At 37.8% G+C, this 20,757-nt stretch overlaps 1 protein-coding gene across 1 annotated transcript in view; it reads left to right on the plus strand.

Moving 5' to 3' along the window:
- The window catches only part of csmd3b (CUB and Sushi multiple domains 3b), a gene marked incomplete in the record, with an annotated part of 423,353 nt that overhangs the window by 253,571 nt on the left and 149,025 nt on the right, over positions 1-20,757 (plus strand). The window contains 3 exon segments of the mRNA XM_024295326.2: positions 1,659-1,736; positions 9,392-9,479; positions 9,585-9,709. Of these exon segments, the coding sequence (XP_024151094.1) occupies positions 1,659-1,736; positions 9,392-9,479; positions 9,585-9,709 (291 nt within the window).

Consider the following 20,757-nt stretch of genomic DNA (forward strand, 5'->3'; position numbering starts at 1 on the left):
CCTACTGTTTTTTACATGTTACTAGCAAGGTTTAAAATTAGCATGGTCAAAGTAATGTTTGTTTTAGCTGTATCAGACTCTCTGTGTCTTGTAAACAAGGTTGAGATTTATTGTAAGTCTTTTAGGAAGCTAACATGTCGCTTTGTTGTATTTTTTTTTTTTTTAGATGTTACTTGGAAAAGTTGGGAGTTAGCATCATCACAGTAATGATTGTTTTAGCAGTATCAGTCTGTTTCTTTATGGGTTTCAAACAAGGTTGGGTGTTATTGTAAATAGCTTACGAGGCTAACATGTAGCGGTGTCGTACTGTGTTTTTTGTGTGTTACCAGTTAGCATAGTTGTAGCAGCGTTTGTTTGAGCGGTATCAGTCGATTATCTTATGTGCCGTAAGGTTGAGAATTATAGGTTTTTATGAATACGCTAACAGGGATAACGCTTCTAACAGGTGTAGTAGCTGTTCAGTGAGCCTAATATAAGATGTGTTTATAGGCCAATCACGGATCGTGCTCCTTCCGCCACATTTACACTGGTCCATCTGCGGGGCGTCTCCCTTGCATTGTGTGAAGAGTCTGTCTCACGACCATCAGTTACTTTACATTGTCTTTCTTGCATTTCTGATCGGTACCCCATCTCCAAAAACTTTGGTAATCAGGCTGCATACTCTTCCCTTATTCACTGAGTCCCTCGTAACATGCAGGTTTTGGGTCATAAATGATTAAAATTAAACTTTTGTAGTCTATAGCCAAAATTAATGCCAGTGTTATCCGTGGTGATGCGTTGTGGCGTAGGCACACCACCTTAAATATAACATAAAATTTCATACATTTTTATTTCGAAAGTTTTTTTGCTGCGAAATTGATGCGCCAATGGACTGAAATAAAATTTCTTCATGAAGTTTAAATGTGAACATCACACACAGACATGATGTTCTGTTTTTTTTGTCAATATAACACAATGGAGACACACTGCAGATGGACCAGTGTCAATCAGGCGGTACACCCTATAGTGTGGAAAATACGATAGAACTGCAACATTCCAACATGCATAAACACAAACTTTTAATGAAAAGTTGACACCCGTGTTAGAAAACGGAGGTCACACTGACAGGGATTACTCCCACCAGTTTGCTGCCTCTTGTCTTTGATTTACTCCATCCAACCATTTATTTCCTAACGCTCCATTATCCGAGTGCTTTGATTACAGAGCTGCTTCTTAGTTATTTGATTAAAACTGCAATTTCCTCCCCCAGCTTTTGTTCGGAATATGATGGGGCTTCCAGCAGAGCATCCCAGCATTTTGTGCATGTGTCGAAAAGACAAAGAGAGAGAAAGATTCACATGATTGAAAACCCTGAACTGTACTGATATGGAAGGTTTTTTTTTATGCTTTTCTTCAAAATTTCTCTCCTCTGTCTGCTGCTTTTCTTCCCCTCATTGTGTCTTCGTCCCTCATGCTGTCCGTTCCAAGCATTTTAACATTTACTTTGCCTTTTTCTTAGTAATTTGCTTTTATGCTTTGCTGTTTTCTCTCTCCCAGCGTTGTGAGGGAGGAGAATTTGGCATTTGAATAAAACTGATTTGCTAGGTCTATTTTCTCCACTTTATTAAATCTGTTCTCTGATTTTCCTGCTCTTTTCTGTATTCTATTCTCTTCTGCAGTGAAGCGATCAGTAGATTTTAAATCACGGGGCGTTAAATTATTTCCTGGCAAAGACTCCAGCAACAAGTTTTCAATATGTGAGTTCACACCCCACTATACCTTTGACTTATGAACTAACGTGTGACAGCTTGGTTTGACTTATGATTTTTGTTTTTGCTTCATCACCTTTGTCAGTTACAAAGACCTTTAGGTTCAACACATTTGTGCCTCTTTGAAAACAAAACAAAAGCAGCGAAATTTAAATCAGTTTACTGACACACTTTGTCCAAAAATGTGGGAAAATTATCAGTAGTTGTAATTTATTAAAATGCACAAATGTGTTAAAACATCAAGGTCTTTGCAAAAGGACTGCTTTTGCATTCTACTTGGCTGTTTTCTATTTTTTTTTCTGTTTGTGTACGTATAGGTAGGTCATGGTGCTTGCCTCTCTATTGTTTGCTTTGAAATATTTAATCATGGCTTACTCTGATAAGCATAATCATTGTTTGCTTTGGCTTGCTTCTGGCTTTTCAGGGATGAGGGAATGTAGCGTTAAATGCTGTTCAATCACCACAACGTCTCCCTCTTTCCTTATTATCTTTATTTATGCAGCTCCAAGTTTCACTTTACTACTATTCATATATATTACACATATCTCCTGATCATTGCAGAGCATGACAAGAGAACACATGTTCTGCTTCGGTTTACTCTTTAATTTTCTTTAAATTTGTGAGATAGAAGTTGAAACAGTTATTTAAAGCAAAATTCATTTTTTTACATCTAAAATATTTAAAACTAATTGGTAAAGGGTTTTTTTTCTCTCTCTTTCTGATAATGTTTAGAAAAATTAAAAGACATTTCCACAACTTGCTCAAATACTGAATACAGAATTTAACAGAATATTTTGGATTTAGATTAATCCTCACAAATATGTTCATGGAAGCTTGTCTGCTAACACAGTAACAGACTAGTCCAGCCATATATCTCCACGTCAAAAATAAATAAAAAAGTTAAGGATCAGCTCCCATCATTTTGACTACCTACCAGGCAGTGATTCTTGGAATCGATGCTTTTGAGTATGACCCATCACTAATCTCTACTTTATTCATCTAAGTGGAGAGATATGGAAAATCCGGGTCTACAAATACTGACGTCAAGAGCAGTCGCCTGTCATCTACATTAGCGCATTGCTGCCAGAGCTTGGAAAATACATAACATTTGTTTTGTAACTTCATGCTAAAGCAACAAGTCATTACTTACATTTACATGTAAACGTCTGCACTTCAGTGCACACCCACGAAAAGAAATGTGCTTCTCCTCCACATGACAAGCACTACATGGATCACCTCACTGGCGGAGAGAATCCCACTATGATTCCCCCTTAAAAAAACAAGATCAGACAATGCCCTTACAATTGCAGCAATAGGGAGGACCAATAGGGAATGAATTTGGATTTGGCCAAACAGTGGTGTAAGAACCCTAAAACTGGGCGAGGAACAGCCAAACAAGACAGGAGTTGTACTACATCAGAAAGGCTTTTCTTTTAGAGAAACGGGCAATGTTGAGGTGTGTAGATCCAATGATTTGCCAAAGAAACTGAACCTAACAGATGAAAGACACTTCAGGCTTGTTAGCCTTCAAAAATGGAAGACGTTCAGAAGTTCTAACACCTTAGAACTTAGCAGAAACCAGTGGGACCCAGATAAACCCATCCATTGTCTGGTGGAAGTGGTTTTCATGGACGAGGTGCAGCCAAAAAGCCATACCTCCAATTTGAAAACCATGCCAAGTGACTGAAGTTCACACAAAAAATATTGGAACTGGAGTGTAGGAAAATGGCAGCAGGTGATCTGGACTGCAGAATTAAAATTTAGAAATATTTGGCTGCAGCAGAAGGCAGTTTGTTCATCAAAGTTTTGGAGAGCGGTACAATAGTTAGTCGGCGATTACAAGGCATGGTGGAGGCTTCTTGAACATCCAGGGCTGCATGGTGGAAAACTGAGATGGAGACTCAGTGCTAAGAAATACAGGAAGAAATGTATCCATCATGCAATACCGCACGAGAGGAGTACGATCAGCTCCGAAGTTATTCTGCCACAGGCCATCATCCAGAATTTTCTAGATTATTAAGGAAAACAAAAAGTACTGGAAGTGCTCAACATCATCGAATATGTTAGGGATTATAGAAAAAGATAGAATGATGTGAAAAAGCCTACTTCAACTAAAGATATGTGGTTAGTTCTCGAAGATGTTTGAAATATCATACCCGCGTAGTTCCTTTAAAAAATATTCCTTGAAGAATTGTTGCTATTTCGAAGGTAAAAGGGAATCCCTCCAAAGATTGATTTGATTTAGATTTCTCTTTTGTCTATTTACTACATGTTGTCGATTGTTGAAAATCGCATCAGAGCACACCCACATAAAGAAAAGCACTTCTCCTGAAGCAGAGCCCTCCGCTGTGAGGGCTAGCCCGTAAAAAATATATTTCTGACACTTCAAATGCCCCTCCAATTGGAGGCCGTAGGGTTACGCCCGGTTCACATTGGATGCGGAAACGCCACAAAGCTGCGCGGAGCGGAGTGCGCGCTGTGTCCGATCTCTCCTGCAGTTCACTCCAGACTCGTATTTTTCCACGACAGTCGACAGGCGCTTCTGCTAGAGCTTTTTTGTTTTTGCCTTCGTGGGTAAATTAATAACCTAAAAATATTACCCCATGTTTAAGAACTGCTCTCTATCTTTCTCTTGTTGTTTTTTTACGCCCAAAACCCAGCCCCACACACCGCTCCGGAGTCGGCGCACTACGTGTGTGTTTGTCTGTTTGTGTGTGTGTGGGTTGTTATTATATGTTTATTTTAATCTCTACAGTCTGTTTAGATACAAGAACATGATTGCATTTGTCAATCGGGGTGTTTAATAGTGAAAAATTGGTTATTTTTTGAAAATAAACCGGATTTTCTCATCTATCTTGATGTAACTTCCTGCGAGAATCGACGCGGATCACTCGCAGCTCGCGCACAAAATAGAGCAGATGCCAAAACGATCCCCTACACGGCGCGAGTCTTCCTCAGAGGACTGCAGCGCTTCTGCATCCAGTGTGAATTAGGCGTCAGGAGAAGAGTTTCGATTCCACCAAAGACTTACCTGTGCGGTAAGATGCAGATACTCCTGTCTACGACCTTCCATGGACCTGGAAACCCACAGCACCTGTACATGTTAACCCCCTCATGGGTGCATGTGACTAAAACAGCCACCAGGTGGAACAGTGAGGGCAGTTACATTCTCCATTGTCCTTTTGTGTAGTTTCTGAGGAGATAAACATTAAGTTGGACTTCAGGGTACAACAAGGTTTTCCTAGTTACTTCTAACATGTGACAACAGCTAAAAGCATCAATTAACCTGAAAGGTGTTGAGAACTTCCTTGACATCTGGTGCAGGAATGCAATTCAGTTGTAAAATTTGTCACCTTTTGTGAAATCCTTTTCAACAGCCTCGGGAGCATGCTCACAAAAAGCATCAGCAATTCTCAGAGAGATATTGAATTTTTAATTAAAAAAACAGTTAGTGTGTATAAAACCATTTCTGGAGCGATTTCTTGAAGGTTAAATGATTATTTTGTACCTTCTCTTAAATAAAAACTCAACTGTTTTTTGTAGTTATGACATGTTTTGAAGATCCCATCTTTTTTTTGCTATGGCTTCAATTGATATTTACTATGTTCTGGACAGTTGCTGAGCAAATCCAACATAGTATTGATGTATAAATAACTTTTGTGCAAACCAAACAATCATGACTCAGCATTTGTTTCTTTTGCATACCCCTTTTTGTAGGTGATGACAGAAATACTACAACACAATAAATCATTATCCAATTACTTGAGCTGTTTATTGCTATTAGCTTACAATTTATACACATAAATTAAAAATTGCAGTTTCATCATCGATCCAACAACTAACAGGGATGTTTAGTCATGTAAAGATTCAGATTACTTTATGCCATATGTGCACGACGTCTGTACAGAACATTTGCATTAATATTTATGGTCACCCAAGATCATGCATCTGTTTGTCAGAGAACCCCGCAAAGACAATGCAAGCCAAAGCACAATGATATGTGACGCTTATTGTTATGTCTGTATGCTTCGTAATGATGCACAGCAAACCATCCCTGATACTTTTGCTTGTTTTTCTTGATTTTGCCTGTGTTTGCATGATGGTAAACATGTGTGAGACACTCTGAACTATGCTGACAGAAAAACAATGCCTGAGAGGGAAAAAAAAAGAAACAGCAGAGGCACAACGCATCACAGATTCATCACATTTGCTGACAGGTTGAAGAGTCATGATTGAGGTTTGATTCTACAGATGTGAATATGTTAATTTGTCTTGCTCCGCTTGATTCAAAACACACTTTGCTTTGCTCTGACAGGCTTAACTCTTCAGTCAAGCACAAAGACTGTCTGTCTGTCTGTATAGCTGTTCTTTTTTTAAAAGAATATATACATGTTTGTGTGCATTTTCTAGATAATTATTTGTGTATTTTGTGTGACACGTGTAAACACAATATACTGATAATGTAACCAGTCCCTCTGTTATAGTGTTAATAGTCCAGATGGCCAAATTAGCCGCTCCAACAAAGCAACAAACTACATACTCTAATAAATACAAGCCCGTACACACACACACACACACTCGCACACATGCGAGCTCCAGCCTCCTGCTGGGTTTGTTGATACGGCATAAACATGTACTTGCATGTTGGCCAGATAGCCTAGACAGCGTGGGTGAGAAGATGTTCGTGTGAAAGCAGAAACAAGCAGAGCTATTGCCCTGCCCGTGTCTTGTTGCACAATTTGATGCCATCTGATTTCAGACTGGAATAACGTTTGACATTATGGTTTTAGTCAGTTTATTGCTTATTTGTTACAATTTTTGGCAACTTATAAAATAAATACTCACATTGATCATGACTGAAATATTATCATTAATAATGAAAGGAAAACATATTGAAAATTATTTAAATATAAGATTTTTTAGGTTAAAAAAATGTTTACAAGCTTTAAAATGTAATTTAAATTGTTGTAAAGTCACCTCAAAAGATTTACCACATTTTCCGCACTATGAGGAGCACTTAAAAGCCTTAATTGTTTTAAAAAAAAATGATACTGAACATCATAATTCAAAGCCCCTCATATAAGGATTCTGAATGTGATTATTGACGTTGAAGCTATTTTAAGAGATACACAGCACTGTATCAATCTGTTTGTTTGGTGTTACTATAAATACGCTAACATGTAGCGCCGTTTTAATATTGTTTTCTTTTTTTTAAGCGTTAGTAACGAGGTTAGGAGTAAGGGTAGTCACAGTAATTTGTTATTTAGCCAAACCAGTCTGTTTTTTCCCATGTTGCAAACAAGACAGGAGTTATGAATACGCTAACGTGGCTAACTAACACAGCTAATGTGTAGCAGAGTTGGAATGTGTTTTTTTTTTTATTTTTTTAAGTCATATTAACTCGGTCAAGAGTTAGCATAGTCACAGTAATTTTTACTTAAGCTTTATTAGTCTGTTATTTTAGATTTTGCAAACATGGTTGGAGTTACAGGTATTATGAATACGCTAATGTGGCTAACCCCTCTAACAGTGTTGGAATGTGTTTTTTTTTTTTTTTACGTGTTACTAGCAAGGTTGGGAGTTATGGTAGTCACAGTAACGTTTGTTTTGACAAAATTTGACACGTTTTTAATGACACGTGCTAACAAAATTGGGAGTTACAGGTATTATGAATACGCTAACCCGGCTAACGCTCATAATGTGGCTAATGTGCAGCATGTTACAAACAAGTTCTAGAATAACTGTTAACGCAATTAATTAAGTCTTCGTGCCTGACAGACTATTAAGAATGTAACAATTCTTTGGGAATCATTGAAAAAAAAGATTCAAACTCGTTAACATATTTATCGATGCAGAAAATTTAAAAATCGATGTGACAGCTTTCCATGCTGGAACAAATGTGAGTGTGTGCACACCTGTGTGTTTGAGTAAGTGCTTACACAACGGCCGCGCAATCAAGTTGACACTTTTGATGAAAAGTCATTGCAAAAGCCCGCACACCAGAATTTCTGGCGTCTGCGCATGGAGCACGTGTGAGCACTTGTTGCTACGCAAGTTTTTAAGTCAGGTCGCACAAATCGGGCACGCACTGAGCGCACACTGAATGTTCAACCCGGTTCAAGGTACTTCCACATCAGTGCTGCGTTCAAGAAGCGGGTTTACAAACGTGCGGTCAGCAGGTGGTATCCACAGCACGCTCACACGGGGAGGAGAAACTATTGTATTTGTACTGTTCATTAGCACTCCTCCACCACCTACAATAGGGGGAACCTTGGAGCAAAAAGTCAAAATGGTGCAAATCCCCTAAATGTTGCTCCAGGGTTTTGTGTTTTCACGACTCTGTTCACACGTGGAGCACAACATGAACCGACTATGAAAAGATTTGTGATCATTTCAATGTTATATATAATTGTTTATCTGTATTTAATCCTTTCTGTGTAGTGTAAAAAAACTTGACCTAAAAATACCTTTAATTTATTGTATAAAAAGAAATTGGAAAAAAATTGAAATCGTGACTTTAAAACTGTGAATCAAATCGTGACTTGACTGAATTGATACATCATTACAGACTATAATATATGACTCTTTTGTCTTAATGCACCTTTCATTTCAGCGTGCCTTATGTATGACATAAATTAAAAAATAAGTGTTGCGCCTCCGGTACACCCCATAGTGCGGAAAATACAGTAGAACAAATATATATATAAAAATAAAACACACACCCACACATGAAAAAGGGTTAAAAAATATTGTCATCCAGTTCAAATGTTGTCATAAACAACATTCAGGTGACTGAAAATAGTTGTTTTGAATTTTAAAAAAAGTGTGTAGTTGTAACCTTTTTACTTATATACAGTAACTTAGAAACCCAATTGGTTACTTTATGCCATTATTTATCTGCATTCACAGAAAATAAAACACGCTTTTTGGTTCATCAGACAATTAACCCTACTGTTCGAAGTGATTCAAACTTCTTAAAATGTAAAGTATTAAACACAAAATAGACTATTGGGTGTTTTGTTAAGAAAAGCTTCAATGAGGTTTCTTAATAAAGCCGAGCAAAGTGGATCATTATTTATTCATCTCAGTACATGTAAAACTGTGCGACTCTGTCATAAACTAGAACTTTACAAGAAAAAGAAAACAAGCTGATGAACTTTTGGATTCTAACACTTTCACCTAACAGTGAGAAGGCTTTAGTTCAAATTCTGAATGTTTTTTTTTTTCTGGGTGGAGTTTGTATGTTCTCCTCATGCATGTGTGGGTTTTCTCCAGGCACTTCAGTTTCTAAATTGATTCTAAGCTATCCCTTAGGTCTGAATGTGAGTGTGTTGTTGTCTGTCTTTGTGTGCCCATTTTACTGGACTGGCAAACTGTCCAGGATGCCTTTGTCATATAGTATTTGTAGCCATTTCTTCTGTGTGAGCGAACACTTTGTATTTGTCTTCAATTTGAAAACTATTGACTGTAGATGTAAATATATGCAGAATGCTAGGAAACACATTTTTCCCCCCATAAATAACAAACAGAAATACAAATGCAGTTGTAGCATCGTGCACACATCATACATGTTGCTGTTTTTACTGTTAGTCTCTGAGTCTAATCTCTCTGTCCTGGCTGTCCGCCTGTCTGTCTCTGTGTAGTAAATGAAGGGGGTGTGAGACAAGCATCTAATTCATGCCCAGATCCAGGAGAGCCAGAGAATGGAAGACGACATGGCAGTGATTTCAGGTACAAATTGACCGTTTTTCTTTAAACTGTCATATGATTAATAAAAGCAAAGTTTGATATGGTTTTTGTTTTACTGCCTGTATATTTCTTTGTGATTTGGTGCAGCATTGGCAGCATAGTGCAGTTCAGCTGTGGAGAGGACTATGTACTTCAAGGCAGCAAATCCATCAGCTGCCAGAGAGTGGCAGAAGTTTTCGCAGCCTGGAGTGACCACAGACCAGTCTGCAAAGGTTTGATATGCTATCTTTCCTATTATCACCATAGCAAAAGACATGTCAGGGGAAAACACAAAACAGACAAGGAGATGATGAACTATTCAAGCATACCGGCCCTTTTGCCCCATTGTAAAATAATGCCACAATGTTTTGTCTTTATGTGTTGGGTTGAAGATGATTCCTTTTTAAAATGAGCAAAATATATTATCAAACCGCCCATGTGACTTGCAGATACAACACATTATCATTCCCAACTTGTCTAATTTTGATATTTGGTTAAGGATCACTCCACGTCACTTTTAGACCTTTTGGGTGTCCCCAACTTGTCTTTTTTTTCCACAACCATCAGTACGCGAGGTATGCGTTGCCGCACATGAACTTGTCCTTAGGACGCAGCCGGTACTGGTACCCTAACCCGGTACTGGTACCCCAAGCTTAATCCGGTACCAACGCGGCCGGTACCAGTACCCTAACCAGGTAATGGTACCCTAAGCTTAACCAGGCTCCAAACATGGTACCAGATGCGGTACCGGACCTGAACCAGATGCAGACAGGGCCTGGACGTGAACCGGTAGCATGTTTAGATTAGGGTACCAGTACTGGGTTAGGGTACTGGTGCACTCCACATCCCAGTACTGGACCGGTTTTGGTTCGTGGCTTGGAGAATGGGAACCCCGGATTTAATGGGAACAGCCAGCATGTCAAAAATCGACAAGTAGGGGAAACTAAAAACATCAAAAACTGACGTGGAGGAGTCCTTAATGATACGTCAATTTGGGACGACTTGTTGGTATTTAAAAAGGCGCTAAATGTGAGTCCTGAGAGCAGGTTTAGCATATGGTGTTCCTACTGGACAAGCGGAGAGGAGCTCTTCTTCTTTTTCTTATTTTTACGAGTGGACGTCTGCCGCCTACAGGTAGAAGAGGCTTGATGCGATAATTCTGGCCAGGCACAAACCATAATTATTAATTTCTCCTCTGTCGTCAATTTTACACAGTTGCCACTTCCATGATTGAAATTGAAAAGAAAACTACCCATAAGTCACTACCAAGTCCAAGTCTCTAATTGGTCAAACTTCTTGATTTAACTGGGAACACGGTCGCTCGTTCTGTACGTAGAACCAAAAAAACGGTTGTAGAAACTTGTGTATGCGATAGTTTTGAATGTGGAAACACACAAATACATAGTCCCTTCATTTGAAGTACCTACTTAAACACATTTTGCTCCGGGCGGTGTGAACGTAGCTTTAAGCTCCCATTAAATCTATCTGCACTCACACCTGCTGCATGTTACCAAAAGAGTCTCCAGAATTTCAATTTTATTTACCTGCTGAGAGGTAGGCTCAAAATTACAAAATGCACACAGATGCAGTTACACGGACGCAGGGAGAAGGGTCTTCTGTCATTTTAAATGCCAAAGTCATTCATCTTGTCTTCCTTGACTGGGCTTCAGAGTGTGGCTGGACACACACATTCCTCACCCGTGACACTCAGTATTCACTGACCGTGGGTTGCCTGTGTGTACGCCACCGAGTGTTTAAAAAAAAGAAGGGGGGAAATGGCATACTTTAGTCTCTTGCATATAATGACTTAGATGTACACAAGACAATCAAACAGGAAGGGATTCTGGAAGGGCAGAAAAACTCTAGAGATTAGAGAGAAAAGATGTGAGAAAAGACTGAATTGTCACACCTTAAATTATAAAGCCTAGAGGGAGAATCACTAAATCTTTCACAAAATAGTGGCTCGTACGCGGCAGTTACACCTAGGACTAACTGAGGGCAAGTAGCACCCTGGGAGTCTGTAGGGATAGTTTTTCTCAGAGACACCTGAGCCGGGCAGATGCTGGCGAGCTGCAGTTCATCCTCTTTTGCCCTCTGGTTAAAGGACAGTGGAGCTGCTGGCTTCAACTGCAGTCGTATGTTTCTTTTGTGAACAAGAATCACAGGGGGAGTGACCTCCATTAGGCACAATGCCATTACAGCACAGATTTTTGTATGCAGGCATTATTACTCTCCAATCCTGTTAGGATATGGCAGCCTTGGCACCTCTTGTTACTTTCTGACAGGTAGCCTTATTTTAAAACACCAGATCCAATGAGTTGGAGGTGATTTTTATATCACCTCATAGTTAAATACATTTTTTTTTTTTTTCAGTTAATACGTTTTATAAAGCCACCATTGGGGATTCAACTCCTAAAATAAGCAATAATTTCCTCTGTGCCAATGTATTGTTAAAAAAAATCTAATCATATTGTTTTTAATATATTGATACAGTTATATCAGTGTAATCCAAAAGTATGTCTTAAACAGGAAACCACTTCTATTAATGACTCAGATCAAATTAAGATGACGAAAGATTGGAGTCTCAAAATGGAATCTTTTTAAAGGGGTGGCTTACTGTAGTGAAACTGCATGGTGTACAGAATAAAACAGATCTTTTTCCTTTTAAACCTATTCATAAAACATTTATTCCCTTAGGGACAGAAATGTAATATTGAAACTCTAATAGTAAAGATACCTAGAAGGCAAGAGAGGGAGGTTTCCATACTACTAATAAACTCTAAGTAGAATAAACTTTATTGATGTCTGGAATTACACTGTTACTTGTGTCAATATTCAATAAGCTGCCGGCTCCAACTACTGAAAAAGAGCAACCAATAAGACATGTGTTATACCATTTTCCACAGACACTAGGTTACATTGCATTGGAGAGTATTAGCTGCAGTAATTGTTAGAAATTTACTGTGTTAGTAGATGTCATAATGGTGTAAAAGGCCTTATCTGATCTCATTATGTCATTTCAGCTGTTATGCTACGTTCATACCGGCCTTTTACATGCACGTTTTAGGCTACATTGCACAAGACTGTAGCATCCAGGCACATTTTTAAGTCCATTTCTGGGGTCTACGTACAAAACATGAGATCATTACACGTGCCTTCACATTTGAACCAGTTGAAATTTGACCACTTTGATTTGGTAGTGACCAGTGACGTGCGGTGAGGTTCACGGATGGTGACATCATCCCTCAGATTTACAAACATATGAACCTCACAGAGTAGCTTACGTACCATTTGATTGGCAACAGTTAAAGTGTGTTGTTTAAAATTTCATTTCAATGTTTTTCTTCTGTTTACAAACTGTAGCATAGAAAAAAAAACACCAAAACTGTTATTATTGACTTACTTTTACTTATAAAAACCATTTGTAGCTCCTTCTGAAGAAATACACGAATAACCTGTTCATAGAAGTCTCCTTTTTCTTTCTTAATTTTTACTAGTTTCTCTGTCTCAATGAAGATCACAGCAAGTGATGCGACTCCACAGAGTTTAGACACGTAATCCTTCATTTAGAAAATGATGTTAAACAATATGAAAGAGTAACTGGATGGATGCACTTGACTTGCTAGCGTCAATTCTATTAAGTCACATTCCCCAGGCTCACCAGCGCCCTCTACCTTGGGTACAAAACAGTAAATAAGTCACAAACTGGCTCCAGTTGGCGAGAAAAAAGCAAGTCAGATCATTCAAAAATAAAACCTATTTCATGGTAATGAAAAGACAGAATTAATAATTTGCATGCAGCTCCAGTCAGTGTGTGCAGCACAGGTGAGGCACAGGTGCCGTTGCCTCACCTGCCGCTGTCTCGTGTATTTGAACAGGAAATTTGTAAATTTACTACTTTTTTTTTAACCAAAGAAATGTTAAAAACCCACACAGAAAAAGGTAATCATAGAATAGACATGTCTAAAAAATAATATTTGATTTTTAATTTAAAAAAAATTGTTTTATTTAATTTATGCATTTTTAGACTACATTTCACATGGGAGGCACAACCTCACCTGCCTCTCCTGACTGCTTGTCACTGGTAGTGACATATGGGTACTTTTTAATTCACTGAATACCTGATCACGAAAGAGAAATTAACAATTGTGCTCTTTACCTGGCCAGAATTATACAACAATCTTTCATATATCATAATAAGGCTGTGAAAGAATAAGCCTGGAGCAGAATTTGTCATTTCGGACCAATCCTCGTCCAACTGTAGGTACATGCACTAGTATCGGGTAGCAACACTCCTCTGTGAACAGTGCGTTCTTGAACACACACCTGGTGTGTATGTAGCACTACTTTTGTGTAACTTGATTTTTTAAGATCTATAGGATAGACTAGAGAAGCAAAAAGTTTGTCTATTCAATCTAACTTGAAATAACTTTCTTTTCATCATAAACGAGTAAAACAAAACTAAATGTATCGTTTGATTAAACACTTTTTTCCAATCAGAAAGTGCATATACTTGTTTTTAACGTGGTAAAAACACCATTGAGCTACTGCAATAGCTCAAACAGCTGTATGTGTGGAACTACCAGTTATCTTTTCAAAATGGTGCAATCCAACAACAAAAGGGGCGGCATCCATATGAAAAGCCAAGCTGTCCCTTTTTAGTCTAAGTGCCAGTGTTTTTAATTTATACTCCACATTTAAAAAAAAAAAAAAACAGCTGCAAAAACAAATATGTAATTTTGATTCCAGTGGAAGCAGCTTTAGTTCTCTGAATGGATCTCCTTTTTGCATAGGAGTCTATATAGTTCACCAGTTATCAGGTAAGGAAACATCATATTAGTTAATACATAAGATATAATTGTGTACTCTGTATGACAATGTTTTTATTTAACTTTCTTCTTCTCGTTTTGTTGAATTAAAGTGAAGTAGGTGGAAGTCTGAGTTTATGTACAGCTCAGTTTTGACCTTTACATCTAACCAACCCAAAGCTAACAGGGAATTTTTTAAATACCATTGAGAGTGAGGCAATCTGGCAGGAAGCATCATGCCAGTTTACTAACTGAAGGGACACCTCTGCCAAAACGCTTTGATAAGGTTAAATGTGTCGCTTGGAACATAAAGGATAAAGTGAACAAATAAAATGTACTCTAAAGATCTTTATTGTGACAGTCGTGTCAACACAAAGAGATGGAAAAACACTATTTTAAAAGGTGTAGTCACATCACTTGATGAGATAAAAATGAATAAATAAACAACCAAAAGGGAATAAACTAAAGAAATGTCAATCAAACTGGGATGTGGCTTTTCAACTGCTATAACACTTTATGCGAGAGTGGAGACAGAAAGAAAGGGGTCCATGTGGCACCTTGATTAATGGACAGATGGCAAGGCCACTGAGCCAACTCTTTCCCTCTGTCTGTGCGTGTCCATTGGTGTGTGTGTCTCTAGTGTGTGTGTGTGTGAACACCAGGGGAGTTTGGTTGATCTGCTTCAATATACTGACTCAATGAAAGCTGGTATATGTCAGCCAGATTCACACATACACAGGTACCCACACACACAACGTTGATTTCTAATAGCAGAGGGGAAGACGAAGGGGAACGCTGACAAATGCAAGCGCTTTACAAGAACTTTACTAAGTGACTGTGAGAGTGTTTTGTGTATGTGTGTGTTCCCATTAAAAGCTCCAACCAGAACGAGGGCCATTGGACCACTATGTGCCACATTAATGATGTCATCAATCATTCCCAATGTCCTTTGGTCAATCTATTTGGTCCTTAGGCAGTTTGTTAGCAGAGCCAGTTTGGCCATCTTGTAAAAAAAAAATAAAGATCTGTAACATGACTCAACACTATGATCAAAGTCGGACTTTTTTTTTTTTGTGATCGTCTAGATAAGGTGTAATGAAACTGCTTGATGACTTCACATCATTTCTGTTTACCATAAAGAGGGTAATAGAGGATACCCTTGAGTCTTTTTACTTGTCAGATCAGAGTAAAGCATTTGAGCGCTGCTGAATCTCCCTTGGGTGAATGGTTGCCATCACCTAAAGCTTCTTTTTGTCTTATTTTTTTGTGCATCTTGCATCTGAATCAGGAAATCCTAGAACATAACATTAATTTTAATGTTCCCGTGCCCTTTGTAAGCACCAGGGCATCACTAATGAGCAAAATGATCATCTTTTACTATTCTTTTATGTCCTCTACCAAAATAAGAGATTATGACAGGATATGTGCTACAGAAATCTAACAAAGTGAAGTTTGTTTTTCAAGCCGAGCTCTTGGAACCACTTCAACTTCATATTTCCACACTCCCCACGATATTTTGCAAATATTTAGGAACACTCTAGCTCATTCTTGGATAGCATGCAGTCTTATGTATTTCCCTAAAACATAGCTACCAGACTCCAGTATCCATTTTACCAACTGTTGAGCTAAATGTCCAGAATGCTTGGTGGGAGTTGGTGGTATAAAAAAATATTCCTAGCCTCCTGACTGATGATATCATGATATCATGTTATAATGACAGTACTTTAAAGTTATCTTATTATGACAACAGTTAATATGTTGCAGTTATTTGGAAGTGCATGTAACATCATAGCTTGTTATTTTAGTCAATGTTGTTCTTTTTTTTTTTTTTTTTAAATTACTGAATCTTATTTTGATTAATATATTTTCCAAAATTTAGGGCACACCAGAGTATAACCATCAATGAATGATCTACTTTTGAATTCCTGCTATATATAAGGAGTAACATAACCCTCGTCTCACGCAAGTAAGAAAAGAGTCAGAGATGAGTTGGTCTGACTTCATTAACTGGATCCACAGTAACTCTAGAACAGGGGTCACCAACCCTGTTCCTGGAGGGCTACCGCTCTTCTTGTTTTGCAGCTCACCCTGCTTCAGTAATTGCTGCTCACCTGGATCAGGTGTGTTCAGTCAGTCCAGCTAATCAGCATCTACTGAAGCAAGGTTGGCTGCAAAACAAGCAGTGTGGTAGCCCTCGGGGTACAGGGTTTCTGACCCCTGCTCTGGAACTTGATTTGGATATGCTACATGTTAGCCACGTTAGCATACGCACAATGCCTATAACACCCAATCTTGTTTGCAACTACTTAAAACAGACTGATAATGCTAAAACAAATTTTACTGTCACTATGCTAACTCCCAGTCTTGTTAGACTTGTTAAAAGCACAGTTCAACACAGCTATATGTTAGCCTCTTTAGTGTATTAACAATAACACACAACCTTGCCGGCAACTTGTTTAAAAAAATAACTGACGACACTAAAACGATACTGTGATTACACTAACTTCAAGAATTGTTTAAAATGTGAAAAAAAAATACAGCCTGGCATCACTACATGTTGGCTACTAGCATATTCACAACATCCGTAACATGCCATCTTGTTTGAAACTCCTAAAAAACAGACTGATGACGCAAAAGCACATTTTATTGTGACTACGCTAACTTCCAACCTTGTTAGTAGCAAGTAAAAACACAGTCCAACACTGAAACACTGTTTCCAACTCAGAAAAAACTGACTGATGACTCTAAAACAAACATTACTGACTATGCTAACTCCCAGCCTTGTTAAAAACGCAAAAAAAAACCCAGTCCGACACTCTTCACAGTAACCACGGTAGAAACGTTAGCCTCATTAGCATATTCACAATACCTGTAACACCCAAACTTGTTTGTAACTTGTAAAAAAAAAGCAGACTGATGAACCTAAAAAGAACTTTATTGTAACAACGCTAAGTACCAACCTTGTTAGTAACCAGTAAAAAAAAAAAAATGGCTCTGTTACATGTTAGACGCTTTAGTGTTTAGAGTTGCTTATTTGTATCTCATAAAAAAAAAAAACAGGCTGATAACGCTAAAACAAATAAAACTGTGACTATGCCAACCTTGTTAGTAACGAGTAAAAAACACAGTCAGACACTGCTACACGCTAGCCGCTTTAGCATATTAGCGCATATTAGCGTGTAACCTACCCAAACTTGTTTGGAACTCGTAAAAAACATCCTAACAAAACTAAAGCAAATGTTACTGTTGCTATGCTAGCTCTCAATCAGTCTGACACCACTACAGGTTGGCCACGTTCGTATATTTACAGTAACACTTAACCGTATATAAAACCTTAACCCGTGTGGTGCTACAGATTATAAGGTGGTCTTTGGCCTTTTGACCAAAATTCAGGAAAATTAGGTAATTAGTCAATGACCATGGCTTGTATAATACATACCTTTTATGTTTGTATAGTACCACTAAATTCTGCACACCGGTGTTCTGTTGTGTCTAAATCTGGCCCGAAAACCCGTTCCCATGATTCCATTTTATTTTCTATTACACTCGCCACCCCTCTTGTGCTCCTTATGCCGCCTGGCTGTGGTGAGGGGCCAGGGAGATAATCTGGAGCAGGTAAGTTTTAGGGGACCTCCGTATGCTTCAGCAGCTGTTGCTGTATGAAAGATTAAAGCTAAGGCCCTGCTGCGGAGACAATTCAATAAGCACAAAGGCCATCGTGCTGAGAAGGCAGCAAACTTGCAATATAGATCTTGAATGTGTTTTTTTTTCCCTCCAACAAAGCAGATTATGCATAGAGACACAAATCTTAGGCAGAATTCAGTGTAGTAAGGACAACTATTTAGAGATGTTATCTTACGATGAAAAAAAACAACTTTATATTCCAATATTTAGTGATGTTGTGTTTGTGTCATTTTATTTAAAACCATAACATGATGCTGTGACACAAAAGCAGATAAACACATTGGATGATTTAGTTTTGCAGCTTATTTTAACTATTTAAATATTTATGTTCAGTTGTTTTTCAGTTTAGTCACTGGCAAGTTTGAGTCTTCTCTTTAAGTTTGGGTACCTGGATTTAGGCGACATGGTTTATTCATTGTATTTTTTAAATAGTTCTTCTGTAACAAGTTTTTTTGAAGGTGATTTGTGATTTTGTTCCTTTAATTGGTTGCTTTAGATGCGGGAAGTAATATATTAGCCCCCTTTTTTTTCTTAAAGAAACATATTTTGTTTGCATGAACTTTAGATACTTTGTTGTCGTAAAAATTACTATTTTGATGCTAAATAACTCAAAATAAGCAGTTTTGTGGATGTTACACAGATTGGTATGCAGAAATATGCTTTAATTTTTTGTCAAAAAAGTGCTAAACTGCCTTTTCTTTACCTTCATATCCCAAAGCAGTGAAAGAGTCTCTACACTTGACCCATAATAAATACAACACTCACTAAACTTGATCCTAACTGCACCCATCTCTTCACCTTAAAAGGTTTTTTATATACTTATTTAGTCTATTGATTTTGACTGTCATGGTCTGTAATTGCAGCTTTTATCAACCCAGTTACACCACAGTAAGAGCTTTTCAACAAAAAGCTCTAAAACCATGAACACAGTCTATTATACGTCAAGTATCTAACAGGTATGATGCAGTTAGATGACTAAAATTGAGTATTTAGCCTTTAAAGGCCTGATAATACCCTGAAGAATTGACAACCTAGAGCACAAACAAAAGAATAGCACGCTAAACAACCATGAACTCTAAATGCAGCCTCACCAGCGCATGACCAGCAGGAAGTCCTGCTCTGGCCGACTGCTCTAACATTGATATGGAAAGGGGTTTAAATGCCAGGTTGGTAAAAAATAATATTATAGCTGCTTTTTTACATGGCTTACCAACATTATTTTACTGTCCACCTATGGGTAAATGTGGTGGCTAAACTTTTCAAATTATTGACCGCAAAGATAAATGACAATTTCTTGGCAGATATATGACATTGGCAGGTGAGTTATTGCCCTGCAGGGAAGCTGGATCAAATCTACCTGCAGTTTCTGGGGCGCTCACTTGGACTTGGTATTTTGCAGATTTAACAGTTGCCAACAGATTCTCCATGATTCCTCATGCAAAATAAAACCTTTACTGACACTTAAACACTGTGGTTTGTTAAATCTATTAAGAGATTATGCCGAAAAGAACTTTTTTTCATCTGATTTATTTATTTATTTGTTTATTTCTTTGTGGTCAATCTAAAAAGTACCATATTTTTAGCACTATAGGGCACATTTGATTATAACATTATAAGTAAATGAAAAGTCTATTTTAGAACTTATGTTATATAAAGGTAAGAGAGTCAAATATGGGGGCATCAGTCACTCAAACTTGATTAACTGTGTTCACTGTAACTAAATAATCTACACATTAGCCACATTAGAAGTGTTAGCCATGTTAGCATAATCACATCAACTGTAACTCCCAACCTTGTTTCCAACACACTAAAACAATACTCTGACTATGCTAAGGCCCAGATTTTTTGCAAAACGTAAAAAACAACGCTAACGGTAAACAAAAGTTAATGTGACTACGCTAACTCCCAACCTTTTTGCAATGATAACGCTAAAAAAAAAGTAACTGTGACTACGCTAATGCCCAACAATTTTTAGTAACATAAAAAAAGCACAGTCCGACACGCTACACATTAACCAGGTTAGCTTGTTCACAACACCAGTAGCTCCCAAACTTGTTTACAACACGCAAAAACACAGACCTGATACCACTTAAACAAATGTTACTGCACTACACCAACTTTCAATCTTATTAGTAATTTGACTGCTGCTGTTTTTTCTTAGAAACCTTGTTATCTAAACACAGTGAGTTTCTATTTCTTGATGAAAGCTCTGAGACAGACTGATTATCATGCTGCTTTCTTACCGAATTATTATAAATTCACTAAGTTGATCTGACACAGTTTTCTATACACTCTTTTTGTCTAAGAGATTTGGTTCTCAGTATTTATTTATTTTTGCGTGAATGTCAGTTCTTGAATTCTGCAGCTGCTGATCAAAAACTTAAAAGCTTTTTTTATTTACTGAAGCATTTAGTTTTTAAACCTTTTATGGCCCTTCAAGTTTGAAAGCAAGAAAGTAAAAAACAATAAAATACTAAAAGATTAAAAGACTGAATAGATGGGAAAAAAAGTGTAATTCTCTTTTTCATCCATATACATCACAACGCTGATGGTGCCTCAGAGATGGATGAAGTGTGGTGTAATTATGGGATTGATGGCAGTGATAATTCTAGAGGTAACTATTACTATAGCAACATAGAGTTTGGCCACATTGATAGGTTAGCCATTTGTTCAAGACTCACTGATTAAGCTGTCAGTACACAGACATTTATACAAACTTTGGGAACATGCAGATAAATGTTTTGTCTGGTGCAAGCTGACAAACACTCTTTCAGTTTATGAATTATTAT

The sequence above is a fragment of the Oryzias melastigma genome, linkage group LG11 (genome assembly GCF_002922805.2).
Source record: "Oryzias melastigma strain HK-1 linkage group LG11, ASM292280v2, whole genome shotgun sequence".
Classification (NCBI taxonomy): domain Eukaryota; kingdom Metazoa; phylum Chordata; class Actinopteri; order Beloniformes; family Adrianichthyidae; genus Oryzias; species Oryzias melastigma.